Genomic DNA, 19,987 nt, shown 5'->3' on the forward strand with positions numbered 1-19,987 from the left:
ATAAGTGTTTTAGCAGCTTTGTCAACTTTTCTTTGCACAGGAAAATCATGATCAAGTACACTTTTGTCTAAACCTCCTGCAATTAACTACTCCTGCATGGATTGGACACATCTGTTGTATACAGAGCAAAATCAATAACCCGCTGTCGTACAACCTGAAACTGTTCACCCTTGAAAAGCACCTAGGAAATTTTATAATACAATTATACAGCAAGGTCGATTTAAAAGAGGGCACAAATGCATTATGGGTAAATGATTGGTACTGTTAGCAGCATATTAACAAAATAGTTAATGATTAATCACTCTCTTCAAAAGTTGTTTTAATTATTATGTGTGAGTAATGCAGGCTTTTGTGAAGTTTTGCACAATATTCTGTGCTGGTATGGTTGTTTCATGTGGCCACTGATCTACTGCGTTGAAAGAAGGTCTTTGTTGTAAAGAGCCACCCTTAATTGATACAGTATTTACTTCACCAAACCCAATTTGCATTCGCCGGGCATTGAAGGGGAGTCTGAGAGGAAGTATGCGAGGAATGCTGTGGGAATCTGTGTTTACTTCACGTGAAGTCAATGGGGTTTCTGAGCGGCTGTGCGCTGCATGTTTGTTCATACATATTGTAATCGGAACGGACAGCTCTTATTAAAGGACCACAGAAGGGAAGAATTTCCGAGGAAGGGAGAGAGCGTGTGGGAGAGAGAGAGAGAGAGGGTGAGAGAACGGGAGAGAGCAAGTACAGTGGGAGGGGATGAGAGAGGGAAGCACGGAGAGCCAGGAGACAGGAAAGAAAAGAGAGAGAGAGAGCAGCAATTGAGAAAGCTAGAATGAAAAATGAAAATGGGCCCCCTATAGTATTGTGCATGGTGGGCAGCAGTGAGGTTCCCAGTTGAAGAAATGCCAATCCAGGCTATTAGTGGGGGTAATACACAAGTTCCTCATTAAGGCCAAGTCTGAGTCTTTCTCCCCCACTGGCCATGTAGGTTACAAAACCTGAATTAATCATGGAAGGTTCCGGCTTAATGAATCGGACGTAATTAAGAGTTGCGAATCTTCACGGCTGAAAACTGAAGGCTGAGCGTAACTAGGAGAGACTTTAAAATGACTCATTTTCTAACCGCAAAGAGCTCATTCACCCCATCTGAATAGTGAACTTCCTCGTGTGTGCCGGCCCTGGTCCACTCAAGGTCACGTCAATGTAGACACTAATGACATCATCCTACACCAGTTTCGTCGTTCCGTGGCGTTCCAGAACACAATTACATCTTAAAGCACATCCCTGCAATCTGAAGCACCTTCCACAGTGTACCTTGGTCTAAAGAAAAAAATGTCATTGAACAGAAATGAAAAAGTGCACCTGCTCCAATCAAGTCGCCTGCATCCTGAAATACACATTTTGGCAATACTTTGTGGAACTTGTCAGGCCCTTTAAACACGCTTTGAATGGGAGAAACGTTGGAGAGAGAGCGAGAGAGAGGGGACAGACAGGGGAGCCGAGTGAGCGAAAGCACTTGAGGAAGGACAAGAGAAAGAGAGAGTGAGAGAGGGGGGGAGGCAAAGAGAGAGAGAGACACAGAGAGAGAGAGAACTTTTCTTTCCCACACTCCGAGCGGTTCCCACAGCGCACTGATAATCCCTGTCTTAATTAGGAGAGAATTCCATCCCACACGGCCCCTGTACTGAAAAGTGCAGCTCCAAGCACAACAGGTGGAGAAGAGCTGAGGAGATTTGGCCGGATCGAGCCGCAGACCGAGGGAGGGAGAGAGAGAGGGATGGCTGGCGCTTGGAGCTCACACCACAAAGGGCAGGATGTGTGCACCTGGGCAGCCTTGGGAATGAGGAGCAGTGAGGAGAGAGAAAGAGTGGCGGGGGTCTCCAAACAGCTGGCCATACTTAGAGAGGGGCACCAGGGAAAACGACTGCAAGAGAAAATAATATATACATATATTTGGCAGTCTCCAAATGTATTCAGATCCTTGGTGAAGAGTTATATATATCAATTGCATACATATCTACTCAACACACTGTGCCTCTCCTACCCTTCACTCACTCGGAAACGCAGGCTTTAATATAAAATAAGAAGTGGCCACTACCTAGCTAATCATTTCCTCTTTGTTTGTTTGTTTGTTTCTTCTTCCTTAAGTTGATTTGAGATCCGAGTCAATTTCTTCACAGCAGGAAAAGGAAAACAAAAGACTCGGGCAAGAGCCTGGCAGTGACAATGAAGCGAAGCCCCCCCACTGATCCTCACAGCTCTCAGCTTCCAGGCTGGGACCCCTGCGGGCATCTTCTGGTGCGCTGACGGCAGCCACCGCATACCCACCCCCTCCCTCGCTCAGCCACATTAAAGAGAGAGAGAGAGAAAACACCCAAAACAAATAAACAATCAATCGATAAATAGATAAGCAAACCGCAGAGAGATCCCAGAATGCACATGGTAACCTGATCCATTTCAGTCTCTTCTGGGGAAGGAGAGAGCGGCTAGACTAGGTAATTACAGGATTAGGGGCAGAGGTTAGAACAGCTGCCTGAACGGTGTAAGGGCCCGGCAAAGATCACGCACACGCACTCGGATTCTCCATTGTGCGGCGCCCGCACAAAGCACACAGAGAGAGAGAATGGCAGCGTGAAAACCACAACATTTCAATGGCAGAGAGCTGCTGAAGAGGGAACAGGTGGGTCTTGTCCTAGATTCTGGGAGTGGGGCCAACTGACTCATCAGTACCTTCGAAACCCCTTGTTTTGCAGTATAGAAAGCACAAGGAGCCGTGGCATTCGTGGTATTCGATGTTTTTGACTGCTGTCTTCGTTAGCGGCGTGTCTCACTCAGGGGTCAGGCGAGGTAGAGCTTGCCTAAGTACTCTGCAGCAGTTAGTCCTCTGAGAAAAGCATGAGATGAGAACTGCTCATAACAGTTCAAAAGCATTTAAAAAACGAGGTGGATAGTTCCCCAATTCACCCCGATGAGGCCTCCTTACCAGGCAGAGAGTTTGCCAGGCTGCAACTCGTCCGTCTACAAGAGCAGGCCAGTGACAGGTGCACTGAGGTAAACAAATCGCTGAAACCCACCTACACTGTGCAAAGAGACCCCCTGTTTGCTGGGTTCAGCGCTCTCCTCTGCAGAGAGAGATGTCAGGACATTCCAGACAGATTAAGCTCAGGCAGGAGACATTAAACACACGTGCACGGTACCTTTCATAGCCTGCCTGCAAACATGGGGAACACAAGAGGGAATTTAGACAGCAGGAATAACCAGTGCTGCTGGGATCTACCTGGAACAGCATTAAAGAGCACGTTCAGTCCCTATGAACATATTTATTAGGTAACTGAGATCTTCTTCACATGGCTAAGAGGCAAGACAAACAGGTTGGCTTCCTGAGAAGAAGAAAAACCAGGTCACTGGCTTCAAAAGCAGCAGGTTAGAGGAAACCCAGGAGGAACAGATGTGTCTTCAGTTAAGACAGGGACAAGGATAGGGTCTGGGCCTCTTCGACAGTAACTGGCTTAGTTCCAGCGTGCGGGAGAGGTGTAGCGCTGGGAGCCCCGGCTGAGAGTGAACGGTGCCGCACAGAAACGGGGGAGCACATGCGCCACCTGGGAGCACGGTCCCCCGATGCGAGTGTGAATCGGGAACAAAGCGGAAGAGTTCATTATACAGAATAGCTCGTAGCTGACCATCCATAACAGGGCCGTGTTGCATTTGCACAACATCTACAGTGGCACATAGAATAGTTTTGACCTGAACTACTTTCAGTGCGTTCCACCTGCGTGCTTGTGATTCAGTGAATACAAGGACTGTGGGAGAGAGGTATCTGATACGCAGCTACTTCCTAACCCCTGCACACTCTTCCATTCGGCACAGAACGGCAATAGGTCACACTGCCGGCAATGCTGAGGTCATCGGCTGCTTTGATATCATTTGGAAAGCTTTTGACCTGTGGGGGTAAAGTTGAGAATAAATATCCCTCTTGGTAGAGTCTTGATAGAAAAATAAAAAGTGGGTTTGCAATCACCTGCCTAAATTGCATTTTCACAGTTTTGGTGACCTTACAGTGCGGCCCACTACACACTGTCAGAGGTAAGTGAACAAATCTCTGGTCTCTTTGGGACCCCTTCAACTTCAGATGTCTTCTGAAGTAAATCCCCTGGATTATAATCTCATACCTTCACATCTCGCTTTCTGAGTTTTTTAACTTTTCGTCCTTCTGCGATCAGGAGACGTAGACATGGTTTGCCCTGACGTCCGCTGTGGGGAGGCTGTGATCCTGACGCTGGGTATTGGGTGGGCGAGGGTGCAGAACGTAGGCAGCTGTGTGTGGGGGGGGGCAGGAGGAAGGGGGCGGTTGGGTGATTTGCGCTGCCTGTTCCGATTCCTCTCCTCTGGCTGCATTTCGGTTGTGATCTTTTCTCTTCTCCTCTTTTGGCGGGAAACCTAGCCATTGCCTTCTGCTGCCCCTCCGGCCCCCCCATAACCAAGCCCATTTCTCGCCTCTTTAATCCTTTTGTCCCCCCCGCTCCCCCCCCACAATGATTGATTCTTTCTCCGCATTCTGGAGAGGATTACAGCCATCTGCAGCCTCTTGAGGAACAAAAGTGGCCCTCTCGCAATCACCCTGGCTCTTCAGAGGGATAACATGCCCACACAAATACACTCTGCCCTTCTTCCGCAACCCCTGTCAGCGCTGATGAGGCCAGGCGCCGACCTCCGCTGTCAAAATCAAGGTCACCCCCGGGACCACGCTCAATTCCCCCGACGATCGGAGAGGCCTGGCACCGCGGAGCAGAGAGCCGGGAGTGAATGGCCGATGCTTCCCTGCTTGGATATCAGCCCCCCCGATGAGGGCCACCTTTATCCGTCAAATCCCCGAGGGGTTGGGGACTCTGTGGTTCGAGTCACAGTTCAATGCACTAGATTTAGTCCCCGACGATGAGGCAGGACTCGGGGGCCGAAGAACGCATTCCACCCAGTGCTGACTCCCAGTGTTTCTCTCTGTTTTGTCTTGCTTGGACCTCCTGCCGACATAAGCCCTGACAGCCTTGACAGCAGACCCCCGCCAACACCGCAATGTCAGGCAAGCCCAGGCAAATCTGATCACGGTTCAGTGAAGTGAGCAGAAGAGCGGCCCCAACCTTAACGACAGCCTACGCTTACTGGGGACTCTAACCCTAACCTTATATCAAAATGACACCCTGAATGGAGACTTTAAACTCTTCTCCATTGTACTACATCAATAGGTTACCTGCCTCTCATTAAAACTTACTACTGTCAAATTTGCTAATTGCTGGTGTCCCACAGAGTTTTAGAAAAAAGGTATGTGAGCAAACTAAAATATTAAATAAATACATAGTTCCCAACTCTGGCTTGACGTACTGCATACATTTTTCTGCTAAGCAGGTATGAGTTAGTCTTGAAAAGGTTGGAAATCACTGCTGTGTTGTTTTAGTGGGGAAATAACATGCACAGAAATCAAACCGGGGAAACATTCATAAGAAACATAAGCACGTAAGAAAGTGATCCAAGGATCCTATCCAGTCTGTTTTTGAATTTTCCCAAATTGTCTCTTCAGCCACATCGCTGGGGAGTTTGTTCAGATTGTGACGCCTCTCTGTGTGAAGAAGTGTCTCCTGTTTTCTGTCTTGAATGCCTTGAAGCCCAATTTCCATTTTCTATTTCCTCATCGTCATAAACACACACATCAACAGGTGCTTACTGATAATGCATGAGTATTTCCAGGTTAAAAGAAAAACACACTGCAAGCTCTGTATGTCGAGAGAACAAATATCCACCAGCAAACCACCTCTGCCAGTGTGTAAAGATATGAGCCCTATCCCCTCCCAGCATGCCTCAGTTTAAGACTGGCCTGCTCGGGTATAGTGCCAGCGATTGTCTGTGACAATGCTGCCCTCTTTAAGTCTAGAAGCAGCCCTGTCAACATCTCAGGTTTCTGCTGAAAGGAACAATCCCACACCTCACCGGTTTCAGGTGAAACCCTTGCCCAGCACAGATCGCCCTGTGTGTAAAAATCCCAGTCAGTGATCACATGGCTCGGATGACAACGCCAGCGGAGGTGCACTAATGAAATGTTGCAATATCTGCCACTGTCCTACAAATGTTGCAGAGCCTACCTATCCTGAACCTGAACAGTTAAATGACAGTGGTCTGTTTTGAACTTCTTCTGTGTGACACTGTAAGGAATTCACCCAAAAAATAACAACAGCTTCACAGACCCTGAAGAGAACAATTTGTTTACAGTTTTGGGAGAAATACCCCACCACCCCTGAGCCGGTCAATTATAATAACACGTAAAAGACCTTAAGCTGCCTGGAAAATCAAAGCACTGACCTGTGCAGAGCTGCAACTGTTTCCTCTGCCTGTCGTCTACTTATCATGTTTGTGCAAATCTGGCCATATCTCCTGTTTGTGCACGGCCGGGCTCCCGCTATCGGAGTGTGAGGTGCCAGTCCAAACACAGGCAGGAGCCGGGGTCACGGTGGCAGGGCTGGGATGGAGGGAACACACCTTGAAGAAGAAGAATAACAAAATCCTCCCTCATTCATTATTCAACTCTGATGCATTGAGTCTCAACAGGGGAGCTTTATTGGAAATTGGCCTTCAAGGTATTCAAGACAGAGAACAGGAGACACTTCTTCACACAGAGAGGCGTCACAATCTGAACAAACTCCCAGCAATGTGGCTGAAGAGACAATGTGGGAACATTCACAAACAGACTGGATAGGATCCTTGATCACTTAGTTATTAATGGACACCAAACGACGTAAAATGCTTAAACTGTGTTGAACAATAAATATTTGCAGTTTAAACTAGAATTTGAAGTAGCTGAATATTCTTTGTCTGCATGTGACAGTACTTCTTGCACTATATATTATTGGATATCAAAAAACGTGGTAAAAACATGGTAAAGACGTATTTACGTAAGTAGTTTTAAATTTTTTAATATTTATCAACATGGGGGGAAAAAAAGTCTTCATTGCTTTTTAAATATGAAAAAACACTCAAGAGTTAAGTTAAATCTGAGGAAAAAAAGGTGTGTTGTTTTAAAGTAAAGGGGGATTTATTAGCCCATAATCTACAAAAAAAAAACTAATACTAAATGCCTGTAAGTCTGCCATGATTTAGGGGTACGCTCTCAATGGAGGGAAAAGGAAACACAGATTGTGATTTGTCATGATTGGCCTGCATATACACACAGGAGATGGCTTTCGGCAGATAAGCAGATCGGATAATATTGACAGTTTAATGGGCTGGAAGCAGTGCGGTGTTGTTGTGGAAGTCCAGGGAGTGTCCAGAGGCACCGTGCCCAGCCAGGCCTCACTGCTCGGGGGGCTGGGCTCACACCGCTTCCCCCCGACTCCCAGAGGGGCCTACGGAAACACCCCCCACACTCACACACCCCCACAGCTTCCTGTTTTTGACATCACCTTACAGACATGGCACTTCTGGCAGTTAGACGTCTGTCTGGCACTGACCACGCAAGCATCCCCTGAATCACACACACACACACTCAATTTCCTGTGACGCCTTGGATACATTGACAGTGCGCTGAGCACCACAGCGACTTCATCTCTGTTATTAGTTGTGGGCGATGGGGGCAGGGTAGGACAGACACCGGCTGCTGTTGCTGATGAAAGCTGCTTCCCAGTGGAAAAGCCACATCTCAGAGCAAAACAAAAATACACCCGATGGAGAGATATTTTAGAGATCGCTGGGGTTGTCATTCAGGGTACTAGCGATGAGGACAGAGCTGCAGCCTGGTTACTGTGGAGTGCCCTCTCCTGTGACGATTAAATGTTAAAACGACCTCCCATAGTGTCTGCCTCAAGCGCAGACACAACTTGTCTTGTAGTCAAACTGGACCACCAGTAGTTTGCGGCCAGCAACATGGCATTAACTGAAGACTGGGGTTATCTCTAAGAGCTGTGCCAGTCAAAACATTTGCACACAGAAAAGAACAACATTTATACCTCATTGCATATTTCCAGAACGACACAATGAAAGCATTTGAGTTTGTGGGTCTCCATCCTTCCCAGGGATGCGTGGACGCAAGCCCAGGGACAGTCGCACAGAGTGAACCACAAAGCCAAGACGAATCCGCCCCTCCCCCCACACTTCAAGGAGAAGTTTCTCGGAGGCTGAAACCTGAGCCGGCTGGCGCTGGTGTTGACTGAGGGGACCGAGGCGAGCTGGCGGGGCTCCAGGACTGTGCGAGTGCGTCTGAGGCGGCCGGGAGGCTGGGCAGCGAGGCCGGGTGCCTGTCGTCTATGCTGCATTGCCTTAATGGGAATTTATTACTTCCCGAGTCCTGGAACAGAGGTGAAGTGGAAACACGCTGCCATCCCTTTCCACCGCAGCCTCCCGAGAGGCTGGATTCGGCGGCGTTCACTCACTTTCTCAGTTCACGTGGTAAAAAAGACCATTTCTAAGGGGTCCTTGATAGCACATCTACCAGAACCTAAAATTGTGTGGGCACACTAAGTACAATATGCTATAGTATGTTTAAGCAATCAAGAACTGGATCAAACTGAAGGCTGGGTTAAAACCTTGTTGTTGTTTTTTTTTTTTTTAAGAATTACAACACCACCTTGTAACTCTAGGGACCCCCAATAAAGAAAATCAAACCCATCAATACAAAAACAGAAACCCAGTCCAGACAATATCTGGAGTGACTAACGACGTGTGACGATAGAGAAACCGTTACACTGTCGGGATGTGGACGTCCCACGCATCTCAGTCTGGCAAGAAGACGGTCAAAGAAAGCTTCCTATTGTAGTAAGATCCCACAGTTGGCCTTTACACTCACCCCCCCCCACCCCCACCTCAACTCTGAACAAACCCCAGTCCCACCATCTTCTAGACACTGACATCCCCCGTCTCTCTCTCTCTCTCCCTCTCTCTCTCTCTCTCTCTCTCCCCAAAGCTAACAGTCACTGCTAAAACTCACTATCACTATGAAGGGGTGTCTGTTTGGGACGGGGCTGTTCGGAGAAAGAGAGAGCGAGAGAGAGAGAGAGAGAGAGAGACTGAGACTTTCTTAATTTGCTGTGAGTGAGTGACAGGACAGGGGAATGCCATGCCCATGTGAAGGGGAAGGAAGATGAGATGGTGTGGGGGTTGTCTTAGTCTGGCAGGGGGAAAAAAAAATGTAGAGAAATTAGAGGAAAACCCGGATCACTGGTTTACAAGTCAGTTGACTCTCAAAGCCAGCAGCAGTGGAATTCGCCTTCCATAAAACCTCAACTGGGAATGCGAGAGCGCGATACAGAATGATAATCTTCAAGGCCCGCAGCTGTACGTAGTTAAGATTTTATTTCCGCTCGAGACCTAGACACAGATTTTATTGGTCTGCTACAGCGAGAGGTTTGTGTTGGGCAGGGGCAGACGTGGGGCCATGCAGGAGGCCCGCGCAGTCGAACTGGGGACTTTTATTCATCTTACAGTTTAGTTGCCCCCAAAAACGTAGATGTGACATCCACGGTGGCTGGAGATGATTACCTAAACCAATGATACTCCCAGATTGGACAAGACCGCGATCCAAAAGTCACAACTGTCGGGTGAATACTTTAAAATCAAAAGAGAAAGACAACAGTTTTGATTTTTCAAACTTTATAAGACATTTCAAGTACAATCACATCACCACACGGAAAACATTTAAAACTTTTTTTTTTTTAAAGGACACCTTCATTTTTTTTATCTTCATTAGTGTTTCTTAAACCTTTTGTATGTACATTATATACAATATTTCACATTGAGACAGATTACCTTCCTTTTAGCCAGTCACATTGGTAACAGCTATTCAGAGAAACAAAATGCATTTAAAACATCAGCAAAATGGCAGTATCAAGCTCTTCCATGCAGCACAGCCAACTTCCTTTATTTGGTATCACCACTCACTTCATCCACTTAGTGCACTTAAATAGAGAAACAATATATAGCATGCAATATTTAAACTGACAGTAATCCCCACTACGACGATCCATTACGTTATATTTGATTTTCTGTAGTTGCTGTGGTTTAAGTCGCTGCACACATGGCTCCTGAAAACGGCTCCTCAAAGCCGAACACAAGGAAGTGACAGAGAGGGGGCAACTACTGTTTCAGAAGATTTGTTTCCTTCCTGGAGTAACTCTTTAGCATGCATAATGTCAGCAGAAAGCGCTGAGGAGTATAATAAGGCAAACAGCAAGTAAAACTAATGGGAATAAGCCAATGCAGCTGCTAAAAAATGTTTTGTTTTGGACACAGGTTCTCAAACCATAGAGCAACCTCAAACATCCAGGCTTCGACGTTGAGAGCCCACAAACAATCATGTCATTCTACAGGAGGGCTTGCGATTGTGTGGACTTCAAAGTCATAATGGACTCTATTCATCCTGCAACCGGCTTCTTTTGTCGAATTTTGAGTGACCCAACGCAGCGCAGGTGAATCTTTTCCACATGAAGAGTTTGTGGGTTTTCCTCCTCCTTTGAGATGTGAAATCAATAGACTTTTGATTTTCTTTTTTGGTCAACTTTTGTTGGGTTGATATTTTGTCGTTTGCAAAGGCTTTCAATTGAGTGTGGCCAGCAGGTCTATCACTTTAACCACAACAGGAATGACGACGGATATTAATCAGTGGAAAACTAGGGTTCCTGCCAACTTCAAAACCAATTTCTAACAGCAGGTGACTTGGCCTTTCTTTCAGTTCTGTGCTGATTTTCAATCTGCTCTACACCTGTGTCCAGTGCAGCTGCAAGAGTAAAAGTGAAAATCCACTGGTCAGTCGCCTAAATCGCGCTCCTCTACGGTACACAGCATTGCAGGGAAAGTCGCAATTTATTTCCGGACCAGTTCAAGCCTGGGAAATACCAGCATTGAATTGTATTAATTTCAAGACCTCATAAAAAAACTAATTATGCAAAATAAAACTTTTTCCACTTTCAGATTGACATTTCAAGTTAATTCGTTTAAAGTCCAGCTTAAGTGATTTTTCTTTTTTGTCCTTTCTAAATTGAAATGAGACCATGAAATACTTCAGCACAGTTTTAACCTCTCAGCACTCGCTGCAGCTTTCATCCTTGTGAAGAACGTTATGGCAAGTGCTTGGTTATGGTCGACAAGAACAAAAGCACATTTTAAATAAAATATAAAAGGGATATTTCGAAACATCTTGCCCGTTTCAAGTTTTCCTCCGCTGCAAAACAAAAAATTCCTGGGCAAACTGAAATGTACAGCCAATTAAAATAAAACAAAAGCGATCTCTCTCATTGTCTGTCCTCAGGGCCAAAGCACACATGTCGAATAGTTCAGGAATGAGGCTGTATGGCCCATCTTTGATACCCTCGATGCCACACTGACCATACTCTGAGACTTATACCTCCCCGTGACCTTTTATTTTATACAGGGTGTTTAGGCAATGTAAAAGGAACCCTCTGTCCAATACGATATCAAATAATAACAGATTACTTCTGGACAGCTAGAGTCCCAAAGCCCCCCGTTACCCCTAGGGCAAATTCACCATCCTGTTGACACTTGGCACGCGCAAGCTCTTGGCTCTGCAGCGACTCGACTGCTGCCACCGTTATATATTAATACTGTTTATTTATGTACATATATAAAACTTATTAATCATTTGGTTTCCAGATTTTCCCGTGCTTGCTTTAAATTTCCTCTCAACTAACTAGCTAGTCCCTTTAGAAGAACAGAACAGTGCAAATCCATAAAACAAGGTCAGATTTCCCCAATTGGAAACGTTTTTTAACCATTTATATCTGGGCTAGTCTATTAAAAAAAAAGGGGAGGGTCAGGGATGCTACTTATATAAATCAGTTTTTAACTGCTTTACCACATATTCTGGTCATCTTTTTTTATCTTTTTCTTTTTTTAAATGAATGTCATTGGGAAACGCACAAAACAGGTCTTCAAAGTTTGTTGATTTGTGAAGAGTTCCCAACCGTCTTGAGGAGAGGTTTGTTGGGAAGCCCATGGCGATGTTGGAGCAGGAGAGGGTTAATGGACCACTCTGGCACCTCTCAGGGAATATAGGTCAGTAGGGGTACTATTAATCCACAGAAGCCACTCATTTCCTGAGCAATTAGGAGCTTCTCTCTGTCCTAAATCAGTGGCAGACATCTGGGCCCCCTAATCTAGTGGGCAGCATGAGAAAATGTCCACAACAGCTCCTGCTGCTCAGTTTTCCCACCATATCAGGTGACCGGACGCCACAGCTCTGTTTGGGAAACCATCAGACGTATCCACAACGTTGATCCAAAATGTTCCTCAAGGGTGAGAGAGAATAGTCAATACTCTACACCAGGCCTTGGAAGGGGGAACAGGACAAAAAAAAAACTAAACAAAGTATCCTCCTTCAGTCTCCATTATGTCCTTCACCTCAACATCGGCGAACAGTCCAGTCCTAATGATATCCGAAAGCAGGCAACCCTGGAACACCAAGACAAAAGCAGAAAGGTGCCTCCACTGTTCTTCCAAGGCAAGATGTCACCCTGCCAGTTGTTGGACCGTTGCTGCTCACGAACTGGGAGGCATGGGCGTGCCGGGGGCGGCCGCTCCAGTGGGCATGGGATGGTCAGGGAGGATGAGACATCAGCATGCCGCTCTGGGTTCAGTCGGACGCCAGCTCGCAGGAGATGAGCCGGGCCTCCTTGGCCTCCTCGTAGACGCGCCGGAAGTCCTTGTACCGCGGCGCGCAGCCCAGCCAGGCCTCGCCGAAGTGCACGCGGCCCGTGAAGAGGAAGCTCCCGGCGCCGGGCTTGACGCCACACTGCAGGAGTGTGCGAATCTCCCCGGACTTAGCCAGCCTGCCCGCGCCGGAGAACAGGGCGTACTTCTGCCGGTACACCCGCGTGGCGCTCACCTTGATGACCGAGGCACGCAGGTCGCCGTCATTCTCCACCGAGCGGATATTCCCGCGCACCACTGCCGACAAAACACAGACAAAGACTGTTAGAATCCCTCACTGACCGCCACGCTCACACGGAGAGGAAAATACTTTATTTTGGAAGCCATTTTTGGATGGTTTTAAAAGACAGGAACCATTTAACAGGAACCATCTTGTATTAAGTGGATCATTTTATTGGGCCTCTGTCAAAACTGCATAGAAAATTCTGGTGTCGAGTATGGAGAAGAATAAAGAAGACAGACACCTGCACAAATGAAAAGAAATCAAGTCCTGGGAGCTCATTTTCTGGACTCCCCCGCATATAAGAACCTAATACTCCAGCTACCTTTCCACGCTGGCTTTGCCAAGGCCCTGCCCCTCCCGCTATTATATCTCAATTAAACTGGGCCGGATTACTCCACTGCAATGGCTACAGGGGAGAGAAGAATGGGCCACCTCTGACCTGCGGCTACATTAGGGGCTGGGGGGATCAGGGGGATTAGGGGAGCGCTGCAGTGGCCAATTGAACTAAATCCATGGCTCTCCTCTGGGCTGCTGGCCTTGCGTTTCACTGGCGGAGGTGCTAATCCCCCTCCCCCCCCACCCCCCTCGGCCATCTCCGCATTCAACGAGCTCATAAATCAGGTCAGCCTGAAGACCGCTGGTTCGTGTTGCAGGAACACCGCTGGCTAGGTTTACCACACAGGGTCACACTGGATGCGCCTCTCGATACCGAAAGCCCTGCCTTGTCACCGTGGCGGAGCACATTCCTGTGGCTCTGATAGAGACCCTGGTAGGAGCTGGCTCTGAGCACAAGGGCCCCTCGGTGTGGAAATTAGTTTAGCAGTGGCACAGGAACTCACCGAAGTCGCTGGTGCAGACGGCCATGAGGATCTCAGTGTCGTTGCAGGGTCTGCAGGCACCTGTGGGCAAAACAAGCAATCGCATTTTAAAACTCAAGTCATTGAAATCTGATGTGCAGAAGTAGGTCAATACTCAGAGCTGGACACACTTAGGACAACCTGTGACAAGCATAGAGTTGTCCCATTTCATACAGTTTACAAAAACAGGCACAGACCTTTTATTTCCAGGTTATCAGCCTGGATCTACATTGTGCATTAATACAAAATCTGTTAATTTCTGCCCCTTTACATAAAATCTAAAGCAGTAATCTGTTTTCCAAAATAACAACACTATCAAGATATCCCTGTGTGCGGTTACCCAAATTAAATAAAAACTATAGATACAGTAACGCTATAAAAACATGGCCTTAATGAAGACTGTTTCTGGGAGAGATCAGGCGCCGCAGTTTACCCCTCTGCTGCTTTATAACCATGAGCAGAACACGAACAAAAGAAATCGAATATAAATTCAAAAAACAACAATAAACCCAGAAACCTCGGCAGCGTCTCTGGTGCCAAGTGCAACGGTACAGGAAGCCCGGCACAACGCGGTAATGAGCCAGCTGCTCGGTTTATGGGGCAGCTATAAAAGTAAAGCGGGGAGGGGAGCTGCAAACCCCCCAGGCCAAAACATCATAAAACAGACCGACACCTAGGAGAAGTGCCATCCGCTGGGCCTGGAGTGAGTGGAGGGAGCGGGGGAGTACAGAAATAGACGGAGATTGAATCTTGTAACCTCAGTAGGGCAGCCATAAAGCACAGAGTCTCATGGGAAATGTTATATCCTGGGTGTAAGTGCCAAGAAATGGAGACTCACAACAGGGCAAGAATAACTATGTAGGCAGAAGTTATTTTTTTGTTTTAGGTGCACTTCCATTAAAGGGCATTAGCATGAAGGCCACACTTGGGCAACGAACTCCAACATCCATCTCTGGGAAACACGGGCAAACACATGTGTGAACGGCAATGATAGTGACCAACTACTGTTTCCTAACGGGAATAGCCTAAGCCTTCCCCAACGACTTGTTCCCAACCTTCTTTGAAGAACGACATTGCCGTTGGTAGGAACCTAAATAAAGTCTCCCCATGCCGAGAAGACAAACACAGCATTTGGAAAGAGGAAATGTAATTTCATACATTTTTGTGGTCTCTTACTCCATTTACACAAAACTCATGCGGCGACGACAAAAAGAGTGACACTGTGGAACCAATCCCGACTGCCTTGTTCCCAGAAACAAGAGAAAGAAGTTAATAAATGTTAAGATCCGCTCGGTGTTCCCAGCTGTATTTCTGCCGCCCCCTAATGGGCTCTCCCCCCTCCCCCCGATCACCAATCACGCCTGGTGAATTCCTGGAGACAGGCGTCCCTGCAGAGGAAAAACAAAACAAAAGGAGCATCCCAGTTGATGAAAGGACTCTCCGTTGCCTCAGCAACCCCCCTAATCCCTGAACTCTCCTGCTCCTCAATGAAAGGCCTAGTTCTCTACAAGGCCTCTCACACTGGGCTTTTGTTCGTCCCCCAACAAACACATTCTCCGAGGGCAGGAGCAGCCAGGGAATTGATCCACCGGCCTCCGGGGAACTTGAGCAATTTTCTCTCTCTCAGTGGGTTGTGGGCCCTGGAGCCGAAACCTGTCTGCTTACTCTCCCCTGACAACAGCACCTGGCCAGGGGTTAGCAGGGTTCGGTGCCCAGTGGTAGAGAAAGAAAAGTAGCACCCTATAGATACATACATGCAGAAACAGGGCTCAACTTCTACTCAAACGCCCTTATTTTGCCACCCCAATATGCTGCCATCTCTCTCTCTCTCCAAGTTATTCTGGGATGTATTGGTTGCGTCATGTTCTCGGTGCCCTGGGCCACCTCCTCAAGAGGCAGGGCCCGAACTCAGAGGATGCGTCTCCCATCGGTCTGCTCACCTTCGTTGCCCGCAGCATTGGCATCCAGGGACAGCCGGGCGTTCCAGTCACCCCTCAGCTCGTAGCGGAAGGCGGCGATGCGGCGGCTGATGTCCTGGTGGGGCGTGGCCTGCAGGAACAAGGCCACCCGCTCTCCGGGCAGCCGGCTGAAGCAGCGCACCCTGGGGGGACGGGGAGAGTCGGGCCGGTCGCCCACTAACAGCTCCAGGATGCCGTCGCGCTCAAGGTAGATCTGGGCCCCGTGGAAGCTCTCGGCTGGCTTGATGCAGGCGGTGATGTGGCCCGAACTCTTGCTGCTGCCCCCTGGGCCCACCGCCCCCGAGGGCAGGCGAGGGGACAGGGTGAGGCGCAGCGCCCCCTTGGGGTAGAGCCAGTCCAGGGCACCCTCGGCACAGTGCAGCGAGATCTGCTCCACACTGCCTGGCTGCTGGGAGAGCCCACTGCAAGAGACAGAGAGAGAAGGGCGAAATTAAGAAGGGCTTTCCTAGGACATGGCATCCTGAATCCACAGCACTGGCTTCCACCCTTGCAACCCCCCCCAGAGAAAATAGGTACACAAAGCCAAGCTCCCAGATGCCCAGTGTTGTGTGTGTGATCATTTAAGGAGTTGCATATATGTCAATATGAACAAGCATCACATTGTCAGGAACAAAATAACTTGCCTGTATCGTATAGTACAGCTGAAAGGGTTAAGATGAAGTCTTAACTTATTTACTCTCATTAATATGAGCAAGATTAGTATTAAAGTTACCACCAACACTTCAGTGATACAACATTTTGTAATCAGACTGACAATAAAAAACACACATTGTAAACCACAAATGCACACAAACAAAGAGCATTATATATAACGTTATTAATTATTATTATTATTATTATTATTATTATTATTATTATTATTAATGCTAATAGGTTCTCAAATCAGAAAGTTTGCGTTGTTGAACAGTGGAGCCCCCTACCGGTGATTAAAACCCGTTGATAAACTTGATAGCGGCTAGCGATTGCTTGGATTAATTTGTTAATTGCATTAACTTTTTTCACCCCTTTAAGGACGTAGGTATATCAATGAACATATCCCCTTTCACGCATTTACAATGTGACACTGACTGGTTTGCTTGTAAACAAACAAATTAAAAAAACACAAACAACAACTCAACACGTTCCTCTCCTGGTTTACAGTCCAGCTCTGCTGCTCAGCTGGACAACGACGCTTCCGTTCTGCGTTCAGTTTCCATTGATCTCAGTTGCGACCCTTTCTGGTTTGGGTTTTAAATTTCATTGCACCAAGTGAGATTTCTGACACCCACTTACAGCGACCTGGCCTACATTGCACCAACACTCGCCTACGTGTAAACTTTCGGACTTTATAGTCACACCGACGTGACAAGGAGCCACAACAAAGTACCGCCAGCGGCACAGGATACGAAACCCAACCAGCAACCTGAAGAGGCCAGAAACGACCGACGTGCCATGGGCTGCGTAAAAATCTCCTCTTAACAACCAGCAGGATCACACTAGCATCCCTACGCCCTTTCATTTTGAAGACCGACTAACACCTCACTTCACACTTCAGGGCAAGATATCGATAATTGGGGTCTTGTTCATTAAAATCAAGACAATTGCCGGGTGTTGTACAGGACAGTCAACGGGACAACTTACTCCATATTGAATTCAAATCAAAAACTAATTTCATCATTTAACATCTAAGTGTACTCCTTCCACAACTCAATACATCACACATTTTCACGATGGATACATGACAATAATTAACGGACAGAGCTTTGAAGGAACATTAAAAAAGTAACAAAACGCATTTGGCCCAATAAGAATGAATGAAGAATGAATATGGACTCTAATATCCTGGTGTGTATTTTGAGTAATGGCCCACAAAATAAAACAATGGACACTCATCTCACAATTCATTCATCATTCATTCAACCGTCCCTCTATTGCATGCAAATCTGGATAGATCCTACAGGCCAAATTGTATTCATTAGAGCACACAAGTAGTATTTTTCTTTTTTTCCACTTTTTACATCTTTTCATACAATCGCCCTATGCTTTTTAAATGGCTCAAGTGAAACCCGATGATGATGCATCTAGTTTCTCAGTTTACAACTCAGAAGCAATAGCTGTAATTAAACCGGAGACAGGAGATGCGAGCCATTTAAAACATTAAATACTTTGGAGACTTCTAGTGAAACGACTCGGTTTTCACATTGGTTTATTTAAAGGACCACGACTACTGGATGACTTCTGGGAAATGCAATGCTTGTGTGTGCGTGTATGTCATGTAAAGTCATATTCTTGTTCATGGAGGGAAATTATGAATGGTTGGTTAAAGACACTTCCCAATGAATAAAAAACGGGTCTTCTCCTTGAGGCTGCAGCGAGACTTAATTATATGGTTTTTTCTCCTCTCTCTCCCCCATTTCTGACTCATGAGTCCTGGCAAGAACATCTGTTGGCAGACAGACTCCCCAGCCGTAAAACGGATAAAACTCGTCGATCTAGCGATACCTATCAAGTTACTCCGGCAAATGGAAATATATAAAAAAAAAAAAAAAAAAGTGATGAAACACCACGACGCAGATATTATTGCAGATTAAAGGCATCTATCGACCAAGTATTACAATATCCCAATACAAGAAATGCAGCTGTTTTGCATTAGATTCGTTTAGGGGGTTTTACGCTTTAAAAGCATGCTTTTCTTTTCTTGTAATACCACGAAGGAAACAGAAAACAGATGGTCAAGAAGCGAGCGATCTTGGCGAGACGTGCACGAAGTCACACAGCCTACAAACATGCCCCAAAACTTAGGACTCAAAGAAAACAACTTGCCTCCCTCGCCAGCTGCATTGGTCCTCGGAGTAGCTGGAGAAAGCGCTGCCCAAAATGGACAAAAGCGGGATCCATGAATAACACAGCCAGATGGAAAGCATTTTAAAAGAAAATGAAAACCGCAGGGTGGAAGAAAAAAAAAAGTTGCAATCCTTGCTGCTCCGCTATTTGCAAGGTGTCCCCCTCTGTGAAATAGCGACAGACGCGTCAAGTCCCACACTGGACAGCCATGGCCGTCTCTCCATGCGCGTCGTGGCGCACGAAAGCGCACAGAGCCGCTACACTTGGATCGGCGCAGTTGGAGGCGCACAGCTCATCTCTCCACAGTTACTTTCTTATTATTTGACTAGTGAGCCGCGCAGAGCTGAAGTTTTGGTGCCGGGCAGGGGACTGGCTCGGCCAATTGAAGGCAGCAACACGAAACGTCGGGGGGTGAGAGGCGTGGTGTGGGACAATAGAAAGTCTTTAAATGACTTCACTGCCGAAAAAAATGAAGAATTTGGTGCGTAGGAGGAAGAGGTGGCCACTAGGGTATACTTCTGCTCCGTGAAGCAAACGTACTTTTTCTTTTCTTTTGTTTCTCTCCGTTTAAAGCAAAGGGGATGGTTTTATGTGGTAACCCCCTCACAATTGCACTTTTTATTATTCTTGTCTTAACCTGTGTTTTATATTATACCTAGTAGTAATCATAATAATAGCCTATTCTTGATTTGTGTTTTTGAACCTATATCCTCTACAGCTGTACACACGGCTTCCAAACACCTCTTTAATATATCTCCACCATTTTTTGTTTTAATATTGTTTTATAATGTATAGTTCATCTGCTAATAATTGCACAAAAGGCAACGTTTTGGATAACAGAACACATTCCACAGTGTCTGGATGGCATGCACAAAGCAATTACACTAATTAATACTAAAGCCATTATCAGCTAGAGAAAATGACCTATATCACCGCAGGCGCAGCAGTAATAGTGATCTTAATCTTTATTCTTTTAAATGTATAATGTGGTTGCTTACATTCTATACATTCTGTAACAGTTTCAGTGATTAACCTGAAGTAACACATTGGATTATTGCACAGTGATTCTAATCCCAGTGAAGGGCTCTGAGTAAAAGTAATACATCATAATGAACACTGTAAAACCACAACATCTTGGGGGTTTGTCTATAAATAGGTTGGAAAAGTTTCCAGAAGCATGGCACTGTGTTTCTTTTACTCCATCCTTTACTTGTTCATATTATTTCACAATAGTGTGATATAAAATATAGCCTACGGTTATTTTTCTTCTGAAATCCAAATATAACTGTATAAACATGCTGTGTTAGTAGGAGGCCTGTCTAAAACAAAGGGTTGGATTAATCTGTCAGTCAGACCACTCGGGCAACAGATGTTTTAGAAAGTGCTGGAATTAAAAACAGCCCGCCAAAAAGTTTGAA

The 19,987-nt window shown here is 46.5% G+C and overlaps 1 protein-coding gene across 1 annotated transcript; it reads right to left on the reverse strand.

Moving 5' to 3' along the window:
• Window positions 1-9,598: 9,598 nt before the first annotated feature.
• metrn (meteorin, glial cell differentiation regulator) lies at window positions 9,599-18,931 on the reverse strand. The gene is made up of 4 exons (XM_066689155.1): window positions 18,549-18,931; window positions 15,708-16,147; window positions 13,750-13,809; window positions 9,599-12,924 (listed from the first exon to the last, which is right to left on the reverse strand). The coding sequence occupies exons 1-4, from the start codon at window positions 18,647-18,649 to the stop codon at window positions 12,611-12,613; spliced, it is 915 nt and encodes a 304-aa protein (XP_066545252.1). The 5' UTR covers window positions 18,650-18,931; the 3' UTR covers window positions 9,599-12,610.
• Window positions 18,932-19,987: the final 1,056 nt, after the last annotated feature.

Source organism: Amia ocellicauda, chromosome 17 (assembly GCF_036373705.1).
Source record: "Amia ocellicauda isolate fAmiCal2 chromosome 17, fAmiCal2.hap1, whole genome shotgun sequence".
In the NCBI taxonomy this organism is placed as follows: domain Eukaryota; kingdom Metazoa; phylum Chordata; class Actinopteri; order Amiiformes; family Amiidae; genus Amia; species Amia ocellicauda.

Coding starts and splice junctions, on each gene's coding strand:
- metrn (XM_066689155.1), bottom strand. CDS start 18,649: ATGCTTTCCATCTGGCTGTGTTATTCATGGATCCCGCTTTTGTCCATT. Junction 16,148..18,548: donor CAATGCAGCTGGCGAGGGAG/GCAAGTTGTTTT, acceptor TGTCTCTTGCAG/TGGGCTCTCCCAGCAGCCAG. Junction 12,925..13,749: donor CGTCTGCACCAGCGACTTCG/GTGAGTTCCTGT, acceptor TTTTGTCGGCAG/TGGTGCGCGGGAATATCCGC.